This window comes from Propithecus coquereli, unplaced genomic scaffold, assembly GCF_000956105.1.
Source record: "Propithecus coquereli isolate 6110/MARCELLA unplaced genomic scaffold, Pcoq_1.0 Scaffold111, whole genome shotgun sequence".
NCBI classification, from domain to species: domain Eukaryota; kingdom Metazoa; phylum Chordata; class Mammalia; order Primates; family Indriidae; genus Propithecus; species Propithecus coquereli.
In genome coordinates this window covers 1,219,278-1,238,871 of record NW_012135081.1, presented here as the reverse complement: position 1 = coordinate 1,238,871, position 19,594 = coordinate 1,219,278, and the positions used below count along the sequence as shown (strand labels likewise).

Below are 19,594 nucleotides of genomic sequence, written 5' to 3'. Positions count from 1 at the left end.
CTGGAACTGAGACCCCCCAGTTAAAGCTGGGACCCTTGAAAGAGCAATGGCCTTAGTGAAGGAGGGGAAACTATCAAAAATCCACCCACCTGGCAAAGGGAGAAAGCAAGGAAGTTTGAATACCTGGGCTTGTGGGCTTGGGAGATTTGAAAATTCTAAACTCTGGGTGATTACTCCTTAAGTGATTTCAAGAACCTTCTTCATGTTGTTGAGTATACTTTCTGTGTGGTCTGGAGTTCATCACCACCCCCACCAAATCCCCAGGTAAGAACTTGCATAAAAATTGGTCTCAGATTAGTTATCCAAGGAATTGCTCTGGAGGGACATGTGCACAATGATGCAGATGACATGGAACTCTACACCTCCCTCCAAAAGATTATCTCAGTCAAACATACAACACATATACTAACAAAATACTATTAATATTAGTATCTAAAATATATAAGGAACTGCTTACTAATTTAAAAAAGAAAAGAAACCCATTAGAAAGAAAAAGGGGAGGTAGGAGCAAATGATGTGACCAGGCAATTCCCAAAGGGTGAATATATAATGGCCGATAAATCAATCAAAAGGTACCCAAACTTAGCTGAAATCAGTGATATGTAAATTAATAGAAGCCACTTCACACGGAACAGGGAAATGCCAGTGAGAGTGAAACTGACATAACTACTTTGGAAAAGCAATTAACTAATAAAGCTAAATATTAGTAATAATTCTTCTTTTGGAGAAACTAGCACATAGGCCCAAGAAAATATACAAAGATACTCATTCTATTGCTATTTATTTATAAGAGGGAAAAAGTGGGAACAACCCAATGATCCTTCACTAGGAGAATGGAATAAATTGATATGCTCATTCAGTGGGATAGTATGCAACAATTAAAATGAATGAAGGCCAGGCACAGTGGTTCATGCCTGTAATCCCAGCCCTTTGGGAGGCCAAGACAAGAGGATTGCTTGAGGCCAAGAGTTCAAGACCAGCCTGAGCAATACAGTGCGACCTCATCTCTACAGAAAAATAAAAAATAAGCTGGGCATGGTGGCACAGACCTGTAGCCCCAGCTACTCGGGAGGCTGAGGCAGGAGGATTGCTTGAGCCCAGGAGTTTGAGGTTGCTGTGAACGATGATGATGCCACTGCACTCTAACCCAGGCAACAGAGTAAGACCTTGTCTCAAAAAAAAAAAGAACTATGTTTCCCTGTCAATATGGATGTATTAGTCTGGGTTCTCCAGAGAAACAGAACCAATTGGCAAGCTGGAGATCCAGGAAAGCTGATGGTGTGAATTCCAGTGTGAGTCCAAGTCAGAAGGCAGAAGACCAGTGTTTCAGCTCAAAGACATAATTCTCTCTTAAGAGATGGGGGTCTTGCTCTGTCGCTCAGGCTGGAGTGCAGTGGGTGATCATAGCTCACTGCAGCCTCCAACTCCTGGGTTTAAGTGATCCTCCCACCTCAGCCTCCCAAGCAATTGGGACCATAAGTGTGCCAACATGCCTGGCTAATTTTTTAAATATTTTCAGAGACTGGGTCTCAGCTATGTTGCTCAAGCTGATCTCCAACTCCTGGCCTAAAGCGATCCTCCCACCTCACCAGTTGCTGGGATTATAGGCACAAGCCACCAGCCCAGTGAGAATTCAGCCTTTCTGTTCCATACTGTTGCTCAATGGATTAGATGAGGCCCATTCACATCTGCTTTACTCAGTCCACCAATTCAAATGTTAATCTCATCCAGAAACACCCTCATGGAACACACCCGGAATAATGTTATCCAAATGTCTGCGTACCTCACGATCCAGTCAAGTTGATATATAAAATTAATCTTAACAATGGGCAAATACAGAAACATAATCTTGACTGAAAAAGGCAAGTTGCAAAATAATATGTCCCATCTGATACAATTAACATTACTTTTTAATCCAAAAATAATAGTAAGGGTACTTCTGTAGTGAAAGTATAGAAACACATTAGCAATTTAAGGATGGACACTGTTTATCTTTGGGGACAGATAATGTGAGTAAGATGAGTACATAGTATATTTAATTTTTGGTGTTCTTCAGTAAGTTTGGAATTATAATTTCAAATTTTAAAAAATGTAAAAACAAATATGTGGCATTTCGGGGAAACTGTAATCTGTTGGAGCTGGACCAAAGTGGCAGGAGATAATAGGAAAGAAGCCTGGGGCTAGATTGTGAAGAATCTTGAATATCATGCTGAAGAGCTAAACATCTGGCAGGTCAAGGGAGCCCTCAAAGATTTAAAGCAGTAAAATGAGTCTTCTAAAAACAGTCATGGAGAGGGTTATTGTAGCACTTGGGACTAGACCTTAGAGAGATATGAGAAATGACTTCATAATTAGGGGGTCCATGAATTTGGCTCCTTGAAGATCTGTAGAAGTATGAGAATAAATGCATAGTAAAGTTATCTGCATCATCTTCACCTCAGCCATCTGCATACAGTTCTGCTTTTTCTTCTTGTTCAGTAAGGTCTCTCACAGGGCAGGTCTCACCAAGAGTTTAGCCACAAGCCTCAGGCCTATAAAAATAAAAAAGCAGATTTGGGATCTGCTTTCACTCAAATGACTGCTCTATGAAAGCAATTTCAAAAACAATACAAAGCTTTTTGGCAGCAACATGGCTCTGCTGTCCGATGATAACTGTCTGGATTCCTTGTTGTGGCTCTTAGTAGTCTGCCTGGCCTCTTTCCTTCACTGTCACCTCCCTCCTATAGCATTCCCAGGACAAGCTATAACCCTGTCGTCAAAGCTGATGTTGATTACACAGGATAGGGAAAGCCATGGTGTCCCTGGCCTTGCCCATTACTGTTTCCTGAGTTGTTTTTTTTTGCTTGTTTTTTTGTTTTTCAGAGACAGGGTCTCTGTCGCCCAGGCTGGAGTGCAGTGGCGTCATCATAGCTCACTGTAACGTCAAACTCCTGGGCTTAAGTGATCCTCCTGCCTAGGCCTCCCAAAGTGCTGAGATTACAGGCATAAGGCACCATACTCAGCCTTTCTTTAGTCTTTGGTCTCTGAATAGAAGATACCAAAGAAAAGAGAATTAAACCAACATATATTTCTTTATATACATGTAAACACATCGAAAATGGTCTAGAAGAATACTGGTTACACTGGCTATTTCTAAGTAGGGAAATGGAACTGAGGGGTGAGGAGGGAGGAGTAAAAAGGGGCACTGTTACTTATCTGTATTTTTTAATATCTTACATTGAAAATATATGCATGTATTGAGTCCTGACCTTAAGAAGCTTACAGACTAGTAGATACGGTGAAAATGAACACATATTTTTTTCTTAAACAAATAAAAAAACTATTTTTGAAGAGGTGTGTCAATATGTTGACAACAGTTAAAACTGAGGGGTGGGTATATGGGTTTTATTTCTATTTCCTCAGCTTTGTATATGTTTGAAACTCAAATATTTTTTACTATAAAAGCTATATATGCTCATTGTAAGAAATTCAAGTAAGGAAGTACATGATGTCCCCATTCACCCCAATCACTACAGTTTCATATTTAGTCTTCCACTTATCAGATAACCACATGTACACAAATATTTCTTTTAAAACAAAAATGAGATCATACCGCATGCTGCTGGTTTTATGATTGACTAAATTCCAATTTACAGATATACCATTATTAACTAATTTTTTAACTTATTTAAGATTCTTTACTATTGAAACAATACTGCAAATAATATCCTCATATAAATATGTTGTACAGTTCTGTGAATATTTCTAAAGGCTAGAGTCCTAGAAATGAAATGGCTAAGTCAGAGATAATAACACTTTAAATGTCTGATAAAAGAAGACTACAGATTTGTATTGCCATTAATAAGAAAATGCCCTATATTGTTTAAATATTAAAAGTGTTGTGAAAGGGATATATACTGTTGCTAAGGAACATAAAAGAGGTCTTGAGTATTATGATAGGGAGTCTGTTATGGACTGTATGCTTGTGTCCCCCCGAAATTCAAATGTTGAAACCCTAACCCCCAAAGGGATGGCATTCAAAGGTAGAATCTTTGCGAAGTCATTAGGTCATGAGGGTGCACCTCTCATGATGGTATTAGTGCCCTTATAAGAGACATGGAGCTTGCTTCCTCTTTCTGCCATGTGAGGACACAGCAAGACAGCCACCTGATCTGCCAGCACCTTTATCTTGCACTATCCAGCATCTAAAACTGTGAGAAATAAATTGCTGTTTAAGCACCATCTATGATAATTTGTTAACAACAGCCCAAACTAAGACACTATCCTTGACCCAGTAGCCAGTGGTTCTCATCTATAAAGCCCAACACCTTTGGGCTACTCTCTCTAATAAGCATTTACAACAATCCGTTTACCATCCTATGCAGACTTGATACAATTCTGTTGTGTCAGAGACTCAAATACCAGGAACTGGCTCTGCCATCAATGGGATGAATTTTCTGAAATGATAAGGAGAAATTCTGAATAAAACAAACCACTGTACAATTTCCCTCCATTTAGTTGCATGCCTACAGAACTGCAAAAAATACTTTGTGTTTATTATGTAAAAGGGAGTTAGGTTATAGGCTCAGCTAATTATAAACTGTTTTTGCATCTACCAAATATCTAGGACATTTGATAGTTGTGTAGGACTTGGGACAATTTGTTGTGCAAAACTATACCAGGCATTGCAAGAAGTTTTAGCATCCTTGGCCTCTAACTACCAAATAATTGATGTGCTTGCCAACCATTGTGACAATCAAAAACATTTTCACCTCTGTTGTGGGGTGGTGCCACTTCCACTGAGAGTAAGTAATAAGAAACCATCAGAGGCTGGGCGCCGTGGCTCATGCCTGTAATCCTAGCACTTTGGGAGGCCGAGGTGGGAGAATTGCTTGAGATCAGGAGTTCGAGATCAGCTTGAGCAAGAGCAAGACCCCATCTCTACAAATATAGAAAAATTAGCCAGGTATGGTGGCGTGCACCTATAGTTCCACCTACTCGGGAGGCTGAGGCAGGAGGATTGCCTTAAGCCCAGGAGTTGGAGGCTGCAGTCAACTGTGATGATGCCACTGTACTCTAGCCCTGGCAATAGAGTGAGACCCTGTCTCCAAAACAAAACAAAAAAAGGACTAATTTGACTAATTTCATACTTGGGTAGGGAAGGCACCATTGGAGAGTGGCACGGGGGATCTGGGAGAATGGTGACCCTACTGTACAGCAAGTGAGAAAGCAGAGTGGGCAGCAGAGTCCCACCAAGAGAAAATGGAGTAAAGGGATTGAGGATATAAGAAAGTCAGTTTGTTAATCATGGAAGAGGTTTATGAGCAGGGGACAAAGGTCAGACTAGTATACACATGACAGCATGGGAAAGGACAGGTGTGCAAAGGGGCTGATATTTTGGGCAAATCACTAAGAATGATGTGAACTAGCCGAGCTTCAAAGCTCAAAATGGAATAGTGGCAAGAATATCTCACTTCATAGGTTTTACCTTGAATGCACTGTGTTTTCTTTCAAATTCTCGTCACATCGGTGCAATAAGACTTATAGGTAGATTTCCTGTGCAGTAGCACAGGCAGAAATCTACCCTTATGCTAATATTACACCCATTGAGCTTAAGGAGGTGAACTGCTTTCCCACATGCTGCCCAAGATCCCTTTCTTTGGGGAATGATCCCTCCTCCACTTTGTGCAATTTGAACAGAGTTGTCAGCATGAGCCTCTGCTTGATGCAGAGATGTATGTGTGGCCATGTTGGCCAGAGTACCCCGTTGCCTACACAGAGTCATTGGTCCAGGAATGGTCACTGCCCAAAGAAAAGCTTCTTACAGTTTTTTCAGGGATTTATGTAAATTCTGGGATAGTCTTTTCTCTGAGATCATGAGGGCTGATAGTACTACTCCTAAAACTGTATATCCCCCACTTCATGGGTGATTAGAGCACAGGGTATGGTAATCCAGTCTATGACCAGAAAACTGGTAGTGAGGGGCCGGGCGCGGTGGCTCACACCTGTAATCCTAGCTCTCTGGGAGGCCGAGGCGGGCGGATTGTTTGAGCTCAGGAGTTCGAGACCAGCCTGAGCAAGAGCGAGACCCCGTCTCTACTAAAAATAGAAAGAAATTAATTGGACAACTAAAAATATATAGAAAAAATTAGCCGGGCATGGTGGTGCATGCCTGTAGTCCCAGCTACTCGGGAGGCTGAGGCAGGAGGATTGCTTGAGCCCAGGAGTTTGAGGTTGCTGTGAGCTAGGATGACGCCACGGCACTCTAGCCAGGGCAACACAGTGAGACTCTGTCTCAAAAAAAAAAAAAAAGAAAACTGGTAGTGAAGGCTCCCCTTCTGTGGTCCATACACTATTTGGGTAAACAGAAACACCAAGACACAGACATGGCAAAATATTTAATGTCTGTAGGTGTACCTCACTCTCACATTCCTATTACGATTCAACAGCCTCCACAAACTGTCAAACTGGCACAGACTGGCAGAACCAGAGAAACCATGGGCACTTTCTTCCAGCAGGGTTTGAAAATCATCAAGGCCCTAGTCCTCTAGACCTGGAAATGACAGCAGGTAAGGTCCTTCCACAGCAGGCCTCGGGCAAGAGAAAGCCCCCCAATTCTACAGGACTCCCGACGTCTTCTGTTCTTCTGCAGCCTGGCGCCGGGAGCGGCGCCGCTGGAGAAAGTGGTAGGCCCGGACACTGCAGAGGTAGCCCCCATACACAGTGAGGAGCATCATGGAGGTGGAGAAGGTCTTGTAGCCAATGTCAGCTAGCTGCTTGGCAGTTGGCATGTCGTCCCCTACAAAGACAGACTGAATTTAGACCCAAGGATAAGGCCTCATCTGCCTGGCCCATCTCGCTGGTTAAAGCCACTCCATAACTTCCGGATCCTGTTTAGTCCGTCTGCACTCTATACTGAATGGCTCCTACATGTAGGCAGTCTCATAAGGACACTGGAAGATATCGTTTGGGGATTCTACAACTGAAAAGGACAAATAAAGTTTGCAAACAAGATACAGAAACAAGGCTGGAACCAGGCACCTCTGAATGCCATCACAGCTACACTTTGCCCTCTGTGCCTATGGAGAGAAGTAACTGGCATGGACCACCAAGAACTGCTCTTAACTAGCACATTACATTGAATGAACAGACATCAGTTTTTCTGGCCAGTAAGGAACTAATGGAGGTAATCAGGGATTAAACATTTGCAGTGAATTATTCTCCCCAGGAGGACCAAATGGGAACCTTTCGGGCAATATCCAATTTGTTTTCCCATAAAAACAATCTTACAGTGGCTAGGTTCTCAAGTTAGCACTAAGGCGTGTGTAAGCCATAACATACCTGAAATAGTGCCAACAGTATTTTTATATTATTTCAATTTACTTAACTTTTTATAACATTAATTCTAAGTTCCAAACTCTAAGAACCTATCCCCACTGGCTAAAAAGAAACTTACTGGGTCTCCAGCAAATTGTTAACTCATATTTGCATGAGATAAATTACTTTTAATTTAATTGTTCCCTGGATATTCTGAGGTAGGAAACAAGAGAAAGTTTAGTAAGAAATCCTTTGGAACAAAATGTGCGTCAATCTGGGACTATGAATGGGTTCTTAGGCTCCTCTCTGTTGAGGGAATTGATATTAAAAGACTGACTGAAATGAGTGAGAATAGGTTTCTTAAAAGTCAAGAAGAAGAACTTGGAGGAAGACAAGCTCAGAATTAGCTGGTTTAGGGGATCAGAGATATGTAAGTGATTCTCAGAGTGAGCCCTAAGGGATGAACACTGCCTTTGAGGCAGGCCTTGAGGGTAGACTCCAAACTGAGCTGAGGCGCAGCTTCTCTGAATTATAATCCCACTATGGAAAGTGACATTAAAAAAGGTCAGAGGAAGAAAACCAAATGACACAGGTTCAAGATGAGAAGGGGCTGTGTTCAGGTTATCTAAGGTTTGAAATGACTCCAAGCTGTGCATGAGACAGTGAAGAAAACATACACACACAGAGCAGGCCACTAAGGTAGTAAACAAACACCTGGCAAAGAGTCCTCCAGCCCGCAACCTCCCCCTTGCTTATTCTTTCTCCTCCCATCCCGCACTACCCTGGCCAGATGCTAACCAATTACAGGACCACCTTTTCGAGGGGCTGGAGGAAAAGGGCTGGAAGCATCCACCAGCCAACAAAGAAACAGCTTGGCTAGAAGAATGATACAAGACCAACTAACACATAATCCTGGGGTCTAGAACCTTACTTCCTTCTCTTGTCTAATCCATGCTGAGGTTTCTCCTAATTTTGAATTAGCAAAAACTCCTCACAGACCCTGAGCTAAAGCAGGGGCAGTAGAAATGGAGAGAACAGGTGCAGAAGTTATTTTGGAAGTAGAACAACATTTATGAACTGAATGGATTAGGGCAAAGCTGAAAATACCTCCAGTTAAGGAATTTTTGCGGATTGGGACTTATGATAGACGTGAGAAGTGCAGCATATATACTAAAACTGGAAGGATACAGAGAAGATTAGCATGGCCCCTGCACACGGATGACATGTAAATTCGTGAAGTGTTCCATATTTTTTGAAGGACACCTGAATTACCCATGCTGTCTGGCGGATGTCAGAGAAACGCTCTAATGGGGGATAGCGGTTCCCAGAAGTGTTACATAATAAAACAGAAGTAGTTTATACAGGATTATACTACCCGGGGAGTGCAAGGAGTAGATACTCATGAGCAGGAAGCCTTTTTCCCCTAGGTCTGACTCTGGAACTGGATGTGAGGAGCTGCTGGATTCTACAGTGCCCTATAAACAGCTCTCAACTGACTGAGAAAGAGATTCTTGGTTTGTGGATGGCAGTTTCAAGGTACACTGGCAACATTCTATTTAGAAGGATGCCCCTCTGATCAAAGAAGGTAAAAATAAACCAGCTTGGTGGGCTAAATTACATACTGCTTTCCTGGCAGTGATGGAAGAATTGAACAGTGGTAAAAGCCCCTATGTTTGGGTTTTTACTGACTTGTATGCAGTGTCCAACAGCCTGGCCACATGGTCAGACAGAGTGCATTGGAAACCTGGTGTTTTAAAGGGATGCTCATATGGGGCATGGTCCTATGGAAATATGTGGGCTTCATTAAAGTAGGACATGTGATGACCATCAGAAGAGCCCCCTTCTAGCTTCGGAAGGTGACTGGAATCAGCAAGCAGATATCCCTGTATGCTCCCTTGAGGTGGCCACCTGGGTCCATGAAATGAGTGGATATGGGGGTACTGCAGTAGTGCAGAGATTGGGCTGAATCTAGACATGATCCTCTTGCACCCTCTCAGGCACAAAACGCCAAGGAGAACTGCTGTGTCTGCCAGCATGAGACAGAGACTGACTGCAGAAAGACCAGGACAGGATTAGAGCAGAGGTAAAAAAAAAAAAAAAAAAAAAAAAACACTTGGCATTTTTTCCCCTCAAGTGAGGTGCAGGCATTTGAGACACTCCAAAACCAAAAAAGTTTACTTATTTTAAAACAGACTTAATATGTATGTTTTCAAAAAACCAATCTCTCATCCCATGCCTTTTTTAGTGTGGAGAGTGTCTATATCATCTTTCGTTCTTTTATCTTGTGTCCACATAAACCAAACATTTCCAAACAGAACTGTATTTGTGACTTAAAAAAAAAAGCAAGAGAAGAAAGAGGTGTCACTGTATATACAGGGTGGTGGCAGTGTCAATCAACAAGATCAGGACTTGGGTTTGGACGTGTTAAAATTAAGATGCTTAATGTAACATTCATGTGATGTCTATCAGGCAGATGGAAATGCAAATCTATACAGATCTTGGGAGAGAAGCTTTCAGAAACAGATGGATACAGCAAGCGACACCGAAGCAGAGGATAAGACCAGAAAGAGAGGCCAAGGGAGCAATAGTTTGAAGAAGGGAACAATGAAGGAAAGAACACAAGAAATTCCAGAAACTTGTGGGGGAATTTTTATTTTAACTACATCTCCCTTGCTGGTTGAAAATCACTGCTGTATCAAATCACTGCCACTGGTGGAGGTGTGCTGGATCTTTCCAGTGCGTTAAGCTAGAACAAAAATTGGGTACCACTACTGCAAAGTTAACTGCCACGACAACTGGTCAGATGGGACCATTGGGTGGGAATGGGCCACTAGGTCACTGGTAAGCCTAGGGTGTCTAGCATTTTTCCAGCACAGAAAGAAAGAGATCATTAGAAGGATCATAACCTCCTCACCCAAAGACAAGAACTGATGACAGTGATAGGGCAGTAACTTGAGAAGGTAACACAATCAAGAAAATTCTAGTTTTGTTTTGCTTATTAATAAGGAAGATGTGAATATGTTTTAAAGGGGAGGAAGCTGGTGGCTAAACTGCGGCTAAAAGAGAGGTGGGCAGGATGGAACCATATAGAGGATGGCCCAGGAAAAGATGAAATCTCATGGAGTGATGGGGTTGGGCTGCAGGTTTCAGAAAACAGAAAAAGACATAGAAAAAGTCATTCTGAAAAATGTCATAGGAGTGCAATTTCCAAGGGCTTTGTGGCTTTTCTGTTTTTTTCTGCCCTGAACATGGGAGGACTTCAAGGTTCAGGTTACTCCCCTAGTAAAACTTATTCCCTCAAATGGGTCTATCATCTCAGCTTAGATTCACTCATTCATTTATCGTCTTCACGGCACTTAGGGCACATCATGCTATGAAGGACGTGGAAAAGAACATGGCTTCCGTTTCAAAGGAGCTTACAGTGTGATGGGGATAAGCTACGTAGCCTACCTGTATCGTTAGACAAAGTAGAAAGTGCGTGAGAAGAGACACTGTGAGAGTTCAGCGACAGGGTGGAGGCTCGAGAAAAGTTAGCAGAAAGGTGTAGGAGTGGGATGGGGTGGAGGTGTATTTTTTGAAGGGTAGGCAGGATTTACACCATTTAAAGCCCAGAAGAGAGAAGGGGAGAGCATTCCGGAGTGCAAAGCAGCAAAGAGATGGAGCTGGATAACCAATATGCACGAAGGGTGACTGGGAAAGCCACGTATCAGGGCTCAGGGGAAGCAAGGAAGGGGCATTTGGAGTGGGAGCGTTGAGGGCCAAGACGCCAAGCAAGACTCGAGGTTTAACAGGATCAGCGATGTGCTCTAGCAAGGCTGACCTACTGCCGCAAGGGGGTTGGGCAGTACGGACCGCAACTCGCAGTCTGCTGCGCAGCATACGCCCGTGACCTCAAGGGCATCGAAGCCTGAAGACTAGGGGATGAGAGGATGCGGTAAGCAGAGCCTGGCCCAGATGGGCGTGCACGCAGCGGGATCGGCGATCCCTGCTCTGCCCAGCCGACAGCGTACCTGGATGCTGCAGCTCCTTCGCGTCCAACCGAGGCCTTCGCAGGAAGCGTCTTACTGCCACGGTCTGCGCAACTTCCTACTGCGACCGAACGCATCAGCCCTCGAAACCAGACACGTGAGGGTACCGGCCCAGGAACAACCCTAAACGCCTCAGCTATTGGTGCGCAAAGCGACCTTCCTCCCACTTGCCGGTTTCAGCCTCTAGGACTCGGCTCCCGACGGGCCAGGCCCAGCATAACACCACCCACTAAGGCGGGAGCCCGCGCCTGCAGCCACTCCAGATAGTGGCCGGCTTTGGACTTCCGGCTTCCGGGCCAATTATCCTTAACTGCGCATCCTCAGACGAACCTTCTTCTCGGAGAAGCCCGTTGAATTCTGGGGGTTGTGGTTTTTATGCTCCGTTGAGAAAGGATGTTTGGTAACCCACGCTCTGGAACCGGAAGTTTTAGGACGCTGTCAGAGTCAGCCAATCCCCAGCGTAAGGCATGGTGACGTCTCCAGTAGCTAGGTAGATTCTCTCGGGGCCAGCCTTGTGGCGGTGGAGCGCGCGCCCCCTAGAGCCGGCAGCTGCCCTCTCCCAGGTGGCTGGGCTGTGGGCGGAGCTCAGGTAGGAACCCGGGTGGGAAGGGTGGGAAGCGCGAGGCCTGGACGGCCAAGGATGTGGCGGGTTGAGCCATGACCATGGAGTGGGCACGGGGGGTGAGTTTCTAATGTCTCTGTCCCGTGTGTGACCTCCCCGCCTAGCAGCCGGTGTGATAAAGCCCCTCAGAAGCGCCGGGAAGGCGGGGTGCCAGCTTGAGGGGAGGAGCGTGGGGGGTGCTGGCGGGAGACAGGACGGAGGGGACTGAGTGGGCACCTCTGCTGAGGGCCGGGAGTGGCTGGGATTATCAAGGAGGGACCTTTTTTCATTTTTTCCTACGGTCAGAGTGAAAACATACATGCAGTGATACACAACAGCACACGCACCGCCATACTCACTAAAGCTCCCTTCCCCAACTCTTTCTGTTTCTGGAAAAACCATGCTTTATTGGGTAGATAAGTAGGCCTGACAGGAAGGCCTCAGATTCACAGTTAACTGTGGAGTGAACAAAAGTAGGCAAAAATGTTTGAAGCTGCCTCTGTGCCCCCACCTTAACCTCCTGGGGAGGCAGCTCTGGATTCACTTAGTGCCTCCACCTGGACCTTTCGCTTTTGTTGCCCGATCTGGGCAGCTCTGCCCTTCGCTTGTAAGACAGTGAATTCTCAAGGGCTAGGAGCAGAGAGGAGCCTGCCTCCCTGGCTTGTCGGGAGTAAGGGAGGGTTAACATAATGCTGGCCAGAGCCACAGTATGCCAGGTGCTGCCACACAGGAAGCTGAGACCCCTGCTGGACCTGGACACAGGAGCCTCTCAGGCCCTCGGGGACTATTTATAGCTGAGGGCTTAGGCTGCTGACCCATGACATTCCCCTGCTGCCACCCCATCCTGGAGCAAGGCCAGTGCAAAGCACACTCCTCACCCTCCCCCTTGCTGTTCTTCCCTCACCCCAGAGAGTAGGCTGGTTTTTATTTTCTTCCTCCTCCTTGAGTTTCTCCACTTCTGAGGTGCTGATGTGGTCAGTACCTTGTGAGAAGGCCCTCATTGAACAAAGAAGAGCTGGCTTTGGAATATCAGGACCCACCAACATGGGAACCTGCTCACCCTTCCCCACCTCTGCTCAGCTTTTGGACCACTCCGGCCCCCTGGCCTCCAGACGCCAGGTGCTGATTAGCTTCGCTGGCTGGTCTGGGGCAGCTGAGAAAAAGGTACAGGATTTGGGAGGAGGAAAGGGGTAAGAGTCAGGGATGTCCTCTGGGGAGACAGCAGCAGGAGGGGCCCAGCTGAGCTACTGAGAAGAGAGGCAGGGCAAATGCAAAGGTCACAGGGAGCCCAGTGATCTGAGCCTACTGTGAAAAGGAATAGCTCTGTCAGCAGATTAAGTTCCTGCTCCCCAAAGAGGGTGCTGGCGGGGAGGGTGAGGGAAGGCTAGGAAAGGTCACACGGGGTGGGAGGAGCTGGCAAAGAACTAGGAACCAGGAAGTCCCTGGGGAGAATGGTAAGCCACAGGGCCAGAGATGCCAGCATGGCAGCCACTCTGGTGCCAGGGCAGCCTGGGGGAGGGGCAAAGGGGATGACCAGAGGTTTCTGAGGACGCAGATGTTGCTAGGAGAAGCTAGAAGGGGGTTGTTTGAGATCTTTGTATTTTGTTAACAAACACTGAGATCCATTTAAGCTGTGTGGGGCTTGGCAGAGGTCAGTCAAGGGGTCCCTGGGTCCTATGTCAGCTCAAAAGCCCAGAACCCTCCCTGGCAGCCCTTGCCTCATCCCTCCTTTGGCTAAGGTACCTCATTTAACAGGACTCCTGGTCTGTGTGAGGGAGCAATTGGCAGCCCCTGCCCTGATGCCCTCTTTCCCCACCCTGCCCCATACACACACAACTGAAGCAGGCAGCACAGAGGCTTGCTTCTACCCCTCCCAGAGGACAGGGAGAAAGCCCCACATCTGGAGAGGGACATGGCAACTCCATTTCTGGCAAGATGTGGTGGCAGGAGACTGCAGGCTGCTTGGCAGTTCAGGATCTCCAGGTGCGTAGCTGGGCCCACCGCCTCCTGTCCTCCAGTGAGAAGCTGAGAAGATTCTGCTCCATGGAGAGTCCCAGAGATCCTGGTGACTCGATGCCCCAAGCTTCTGCCGGTCTCCATTGGGGTAAAGAAGCTGCCTGGCCTGGGCCCTGGCCCCGGCCCCACTCACAAATGTTCTGGATGATTCTGCAGGCAGCGGATGAATTCACCCACTGGCTGGCCCTCATAGCACACCCTGTACACAGCCATGAACAAAGGGAACCTAGAGTGGAGAGAGAGAGGCTCAGCTTAGGCTTCCATTCCTGGTCCACCCTCTACCCCCGCCCCCAACTCCCCATTCACCATCTAACCCTCCACTCCCCTACTCTCCCACCCTGGAGCTCAGGCAGACTCTGGCTCTCGGTTTCCACCTGCTGAGAATCTAAACTCCCTAGCCTTGGGTTTTGGAGTCGGGTTGCTAATTACCCTGCTCCTTAACATGTTGAACTTGCCTGCATGTTTCCCTGGCTTGAATTTTTGTTCCAGTTGACTTAACCTCTCTGAGCTTCAGTATCATCAATCATAAAATGGGGCCAATATAACAAAGTTGTGAAGATATGATTGTGTATGTGAAGACATGATTATGTATTATGTGAAAGTGCTCAATAAACAACAGTGTCCTTCTTCCTATCCTTTTGCCCACTGCCCCCTTTACCAGGAGGCTTTACCCTGACCAGCCATGAGCTGATCTTCTGAACCTGTTTCATATGCTCTTCTTGGATTCTTTCCCAGACCAACAGAGCTCTACTCTGATCAGCCCTGTCACCCCTGCTGTCTTAGTGCTCCCTGAAAAGGAGCACCTTGAAGCAGAGCCCATCCTTCTCCTCACACCTCAGCTCCCAGGGCAGGATTCAGAGGACAGAAAGGTTGGCCTTGGGGAAGAGACTCAGACTAGGGGTGATAGAGAGGGGGGCAGTCAGATGAGCTGCCTCAGAGCTCCAACTCCCAGAGCAGAGGACAAGGAGGAAAGGATGCAGAGGGGTGCAAGTAATGTAGTATAAAGAGCACTAGACTGGAAGGAGCTCAAAGACCATGAACTAGCCAGGGGACAATGGGCATACCAGACTCTCTCCAAGCTCTAGTCTCTTTGTCTGAAACATAAGGTCACACTCCCCTCTCTGTCCACTTCACAGATTGTGGAGGGTTCAGGAAGATGATGAACAGGGAGAGCACTTTTGGCTGTGGCCGACACTTACTTGTCCACCAGGCCCTTGTGCTGGAGGATGCTGTGTAGCTCCCGGGCTGTCTGGGGCCCCTGCAGCTTCTGCCCATTCAGCATCTCTTTCTCCAGCTGCTCAATGGACTGTGCAGAAAACAGGGCACGTGGAGGGAAGTGGGAGAGGAGGGTTGTCAGTATGTCTGGGGCTCAGATGGGAGGTGGGGTCTTGGGAGGAAAGAAGGGTGTAAATGTTCACAATAGTCTTAATGTTTGTATTCAAGAGATGCCTCCTCTTGAGTGCCTCTATCTTGACACCCACCCCCTGTTCTCCCTTCTCCCTTTTTCCAGGGCCCACCTTTCCTGTACGGGCAAAGGCCTCGGCCACCTTGCGGTTCCGCCCTCCATAACAGGTAGTGATGAGGTCAGCAACACCGCAGCTCTCCAAGAATGTGGCAGAGGACACGGGGCCACTGCAGAAGAGCTTGGCAAAGGCGATCATCTCCATGAGTCCCAGCCGGATCACTGCTGCCTTGGTGTTGTCGCCAAAGCCCAGCCCATCGCAGAAGCCAGCTCCTACAGCCACTACATTCTTGGGGAAGTGGAGGTCATAGGTGAGAAAGGACCCTCCTCCTGCAGGCCCCACGTGGAGCCCTCAGCACCTACCTCATGCTCCTTACATCAGCCATGACACACCCACTGTATATGTGAAGTCTAATGTATGTGCTCCTAAAGTATTTCCACCTCTGGGTTTTCCCACTTGATGTACCCACTTTCTTAAACCCTGCCCCATACTCCCTCCTTGAGGACATTTTCTGAAAGCACTCTTCTCTCTAGCTGGCCCTTCCATCCATGACCATTCTATAGTCCTCATGTCTATAGCTATTCAGGATCCATAGTTCTATCAGTCTGTCTGAATGTCCTGGCTGTCTTGCCTCTCCTATCAGCCTGGGCATCTCCCCTTCCCCCAGGACCACCTCCTGGAGACAGGGAAAGGGGCAAAGGAAGAAGGAGGTTCAGGGTCTGATGATGAATAATCAGCAGGCCTGAACTGACCCTAGCTTTGCTTCTGCAGTTCTTCCTGTGTGTATGGGACTTGGTGGGGAAAGGAAGCAACTGCTCAAGAGTGAGAGCCTGGAGTACCAACAGCCCTGTAGAACTAAGCTGGCTCTCCTTTAGGACCTTCTCCCCACTCCATAGCTGCCTCTGTGCCCCTCTCACCTTTAAGGCCCCACAGATCTCGACTGTGTCCACCTCTTTCACCACTGTGATACGGAAATTGGGTGTCTGCATCAGCTCTTTCAGAAGTTGTCCCTGGGCTGGGTCCTTGCAGCCTAAAGTGGGGAAGGGGCAAGGCTTTGAGGGGGGACTCTTGAACTGTTCTTCTCACATCTTCCCTAAGCAGGACCTGCAGCCCCTTCCGTGGGGTGTCCCAACCTCCCTCACCTCTGATGCTTGGGTCTTCTTCCTTTCCCTGCCTTATAGGAAGGAGACAGCTAAGTGGGGTTGGAGGAGAGTATGGGGAAGGGATGCAACTAGAGCTGCCTGTGTATGTGGGTGGCGGGGGGCTCTCACCAATGGTTGTTTCACAGAACTTCTCATCAGCCACCTCGCTGGCAATGTTGGCCCCCATCAGCACGCTCATGGGGATGCCAAGGCGTTCCCCAATCACTTCGGAGATGAGCTTCAGCCCATTGGGGCCCTCGTCTACCCCCTGGGCACAGGATGGAGCTCAGGCCAGGTGCCCTTATGGCCAACTGAGGGCTTCCCACCCAGAAATCCTGCCCCTTCCAAATCCATTGTTCATCATTACCCCTCCCAGAGGTCCTGCCCATCCAACCCAGCTAAAGTTTGCTCTGAGGAGGGTGCACAACATGTGAAAAGTTCTCCTGCCACATACCTTTGACCTACCTCTCCAAGGCGATGTATCCCCTCCATATCTCTAGACAACTCTGTCCTGACTACCTCAAACAGGAGGTAGTCCATGAAGTGAGTCACTGCTCCAAACCAGCTCTCCTTTCACACTCCTCAAACCAGCCCACTTCTCACATCCCCCAGGCATCCCTTTACACCTCCCAAACTCCCTGAAGACCCTGGCCTTCAGACCAATCTCTCATCTACTTCCCAGCCAGCCTCCCTTCCAGCAGCCCCAGCCTCTGTCTGCTTTCTTTAGCCTCTCCAAAGCCAATTCCTCTCTTCTCTCTGGGCAACTCTTGGCCTACATCTGCCATTTTATGTTCTCCTTGCTTCACCCTCCCCGGGCCCCATAACAGCTGCTCTGTCCCCCACCCACATCAACGTGTCCCTGGCACCTTAATAAGAGATATGCCAATGGCGTTTTTCTTCAGGTGGCCCTTGAGCTGGTCACAGATCTTGCCAATGAACTGATGGGGCACCACAAAAATCAGGATGTCAGCATCCATTGCAGCCTGGACCACATCTGGGACAGCCACCTGTGGGGGTGATCAGGTGCTCATGGGCCTGGTAGATCTAGCCCCTGTGGAACCCCATTCAGGATATCTGGGAGCCAAAGAGTGAAGCTGGTGGGGGAGAAGGAAGGGTGGTTTGGGACAGAATCTAGAAGGACTAAACTTGGAGGAACAAGACACTCTATTCCCTCCCCCAGCCATCACTCGCCCTCGTTCCAGCTGTCCTGGGCTCTTCAGGACTAGAAACCTCCTCCCAGCATTTCTATCCCTTGGCTGTGGGACAGTGAGGGAAGTCAAAAGTAGCCTGGGCTTGGCAGGAGGAAGAGGCCAAATAAGATTTCATCACCCTGCTCCCTAGGGGCCCCAACTGGGAAGGGAGAGTCCCAGTCTTTCTGCTTTCCCCCGCTCCCCCTTTCCAGGTAGGGAGAGAGCCACATGGATGTGACCAAAGACCGTAAGTCCAAGGAGCAGCCTCCAAGTTTGTTAATAACCCAGTGAATAAGTAACAGGATTAGCGCCTGTGGCAGGCACTACCTGGACCCCAAGTCTGGGAGCCTAGCCTTTGGCTGCCAAGGAGACAGGCCTCCTTTCCAGTCCCTTCCCCACCCACCTGCCTGGGAGCCTGTAAGGGGGGAGGTATGTTCCAATTCTCCTCAGTCCTAGAAAGTGCCCACAGCAGCCCTCCTGAGATGCTTCCCAAGTCCAGCTTCCGCCTGAAGCTGCCCCCTCTCGGCAGGAGACCCTCTTGAGTAAGACCACACTCCTGGCTCTCCCTCTTTCTACTTCCCTCTCTCCTTTCCTTTCAAGGTATTGGGGCTCACCACATTTGCGGGCAGTTTGTGCCCTGGCAGGTATTTGACATTCTCATGCTGCGTGTTGATGATCTCTGTCAGCTTTCTGCCTCCGACATCTTCCTCAAACACCCACATGGTCACCCGTGGGTCAAAGCTTGCCAGCTGGGCTGTATTGCCACCCACAATCTTGGCGATGGCAGAGCCCCTGGTGGGAGGGGGAGCACACGAAAGTGGAGGAGTGAGGGAGGGAACAGTGGCAGGGGTTGGGGCAGTGCCCCATCTCAGGATCTTACAGCAGCCCACCAGATTATTTACTCCCACTGTCCGTGCCACCCCCACTCCCATGACAAGTGTGTCCCCAATGACCAGGCAGTAGAAAGGAGACTCAGTCCACCTCACGCTTTGCCACTAGAGAAGGGGGCCAGCCTTCTGATCTCCCCACCCCAAACCCAAACAGCTTTTCAAACAGAGCATGCCCTGGAGACTCCCTTCCTAAGGCGAACAGGTGCGGCTGCCAAGGCAGGCAGGGCCAGGAGCGGTCTGGGCACCACCTGTCCTGTGCCTGCAGGCACAGATGATAGCAGCAGGGGCCAAATGGGAACCTGAGGGCATTTCCCACCCACTCTCTGCCTTCTGCCCACCAGGCCTCCCACCCTAGCCCTTCTGTACTTACGGGGACCCACGCTGCCCCCACATCCCTTAATAGAGCCGCTTACCAGTTGCCAGAGCCTACAATGCAGACTTTCTTGCCAGCCATGGTTCTGCTTCTCTGCCCAAGCAGGCTCACCGCCACACTCCCCAGCTCTTCTGCCGGTGGGAGCATTTAACTCTGCCACACGTGGGTGCAGCCAAGCCCCGCCCTCCAGGGGTGGGTGGAGGCTGGCGCCCAGGGATATAAGAGAGTCTGGCAGGGCCAGGGAAAGGGGAGAAAAGGGTAGAGACCAGGCTCGGCTTCTCCTGGGTTTGCCAGCTGACAGTGCTGGCAAGCTTCTTCCATTGGCCCCAGCCCAGTTCCCCAACCCCCTCCTAGCCATGGTCTCCTTTTGAGGTCTGCCAAGAAATAGCCCATATAAGGAGCAAGTGACTGTTCCCCCTCACTCCCTTCTGTCCCCCAGCACTGAAATAAATTGCATTTAGCCTTTGCAACTAGGGGAATGCTTTTTCAGAGGTGGGAATTCTCCGCCCTTCCTTCCCTGGCCACATACCCTTGCAGGCCCCCAAATACTGTCTAGTTTTGTCCTTTAGCAAGCCCACACTAGCTCCACTGTAGG

General features: G+C 48.3%; 2 protein-coding genes across 3 annotated transcripts; both read right to left on the bottom strand.

The window, feature by feature from the left end:
* Positions 1-2,128: 2,128 nt before the first annotated feature.
* LOC105816042 (cytochrome c oxidase assembly protein COX14) lies at positions 2,129-11,515 on the bottom strand. 2 transcript variants are annotated; one of them, XR_001137777.1, is made up of 4 exons: positions 11,307-11,515; positions 6,533-6,778; positions 4,353-4,436; positions 2,129-2,531 (listed from the first exon to the last, which is right to left on the bottom strand). XR_001137777.1 is itself a non-coding variant. In XM_012651355.1 (2 exons), exon 2 carries the CDS (start codon positions 6,768-6,770, stop codon positions 6,597-6,599), a length of 174 nt encoding a protein of 57 aa, XP_012506809.1. In that variant the 5' UTR covers positions 6,771-6,778; positions 11,307-11,515; the 3' UTR covers positions 6,363-6,596. The 2 variants fall into 2 exon arrangements, 1 of the variants encoding a protein (XP_012506809.1); XM_012651355.1 differs by lacking the exons at positions 2,129-2,531; positions 4,353-4,436 and having other exon boundaries at positions 6,363-6,778.
* A 796-nt stretch (positions 11,516-12,311) lies between these two features.
* On the bottom strand, positions 12,312-19,264 carry GPD1 (glycerol-3-phosphate dehydrogenase 1 (soluble)). Its single transcript, XM_012654051.1, has 8 exons — positions 19,040-19,264; positions 18,351-18,528; positions 17,413-17,553; positions 16,676-16,814; positions 16,322-16,434; positions 15,459-15,692; positions 15,141-15,247; positions 12,312-14,167 (listed from the first exon to the last, which is right to left on the bottom strand). Exons 1-8 carry the CDS (start codon positions 19,144-19,146, stop codon positions 14,071-14,073), a joined length of 1,116 nt encoding a protein of 371 aa, XP_012509505.1. The 5' UTR covers positions 19,147-19,264; the 3' UTR covers positions 12,312-14,070.
* Between the last annotated feature and the right edge of the window lie 330 nt (positions 19,265-19,594).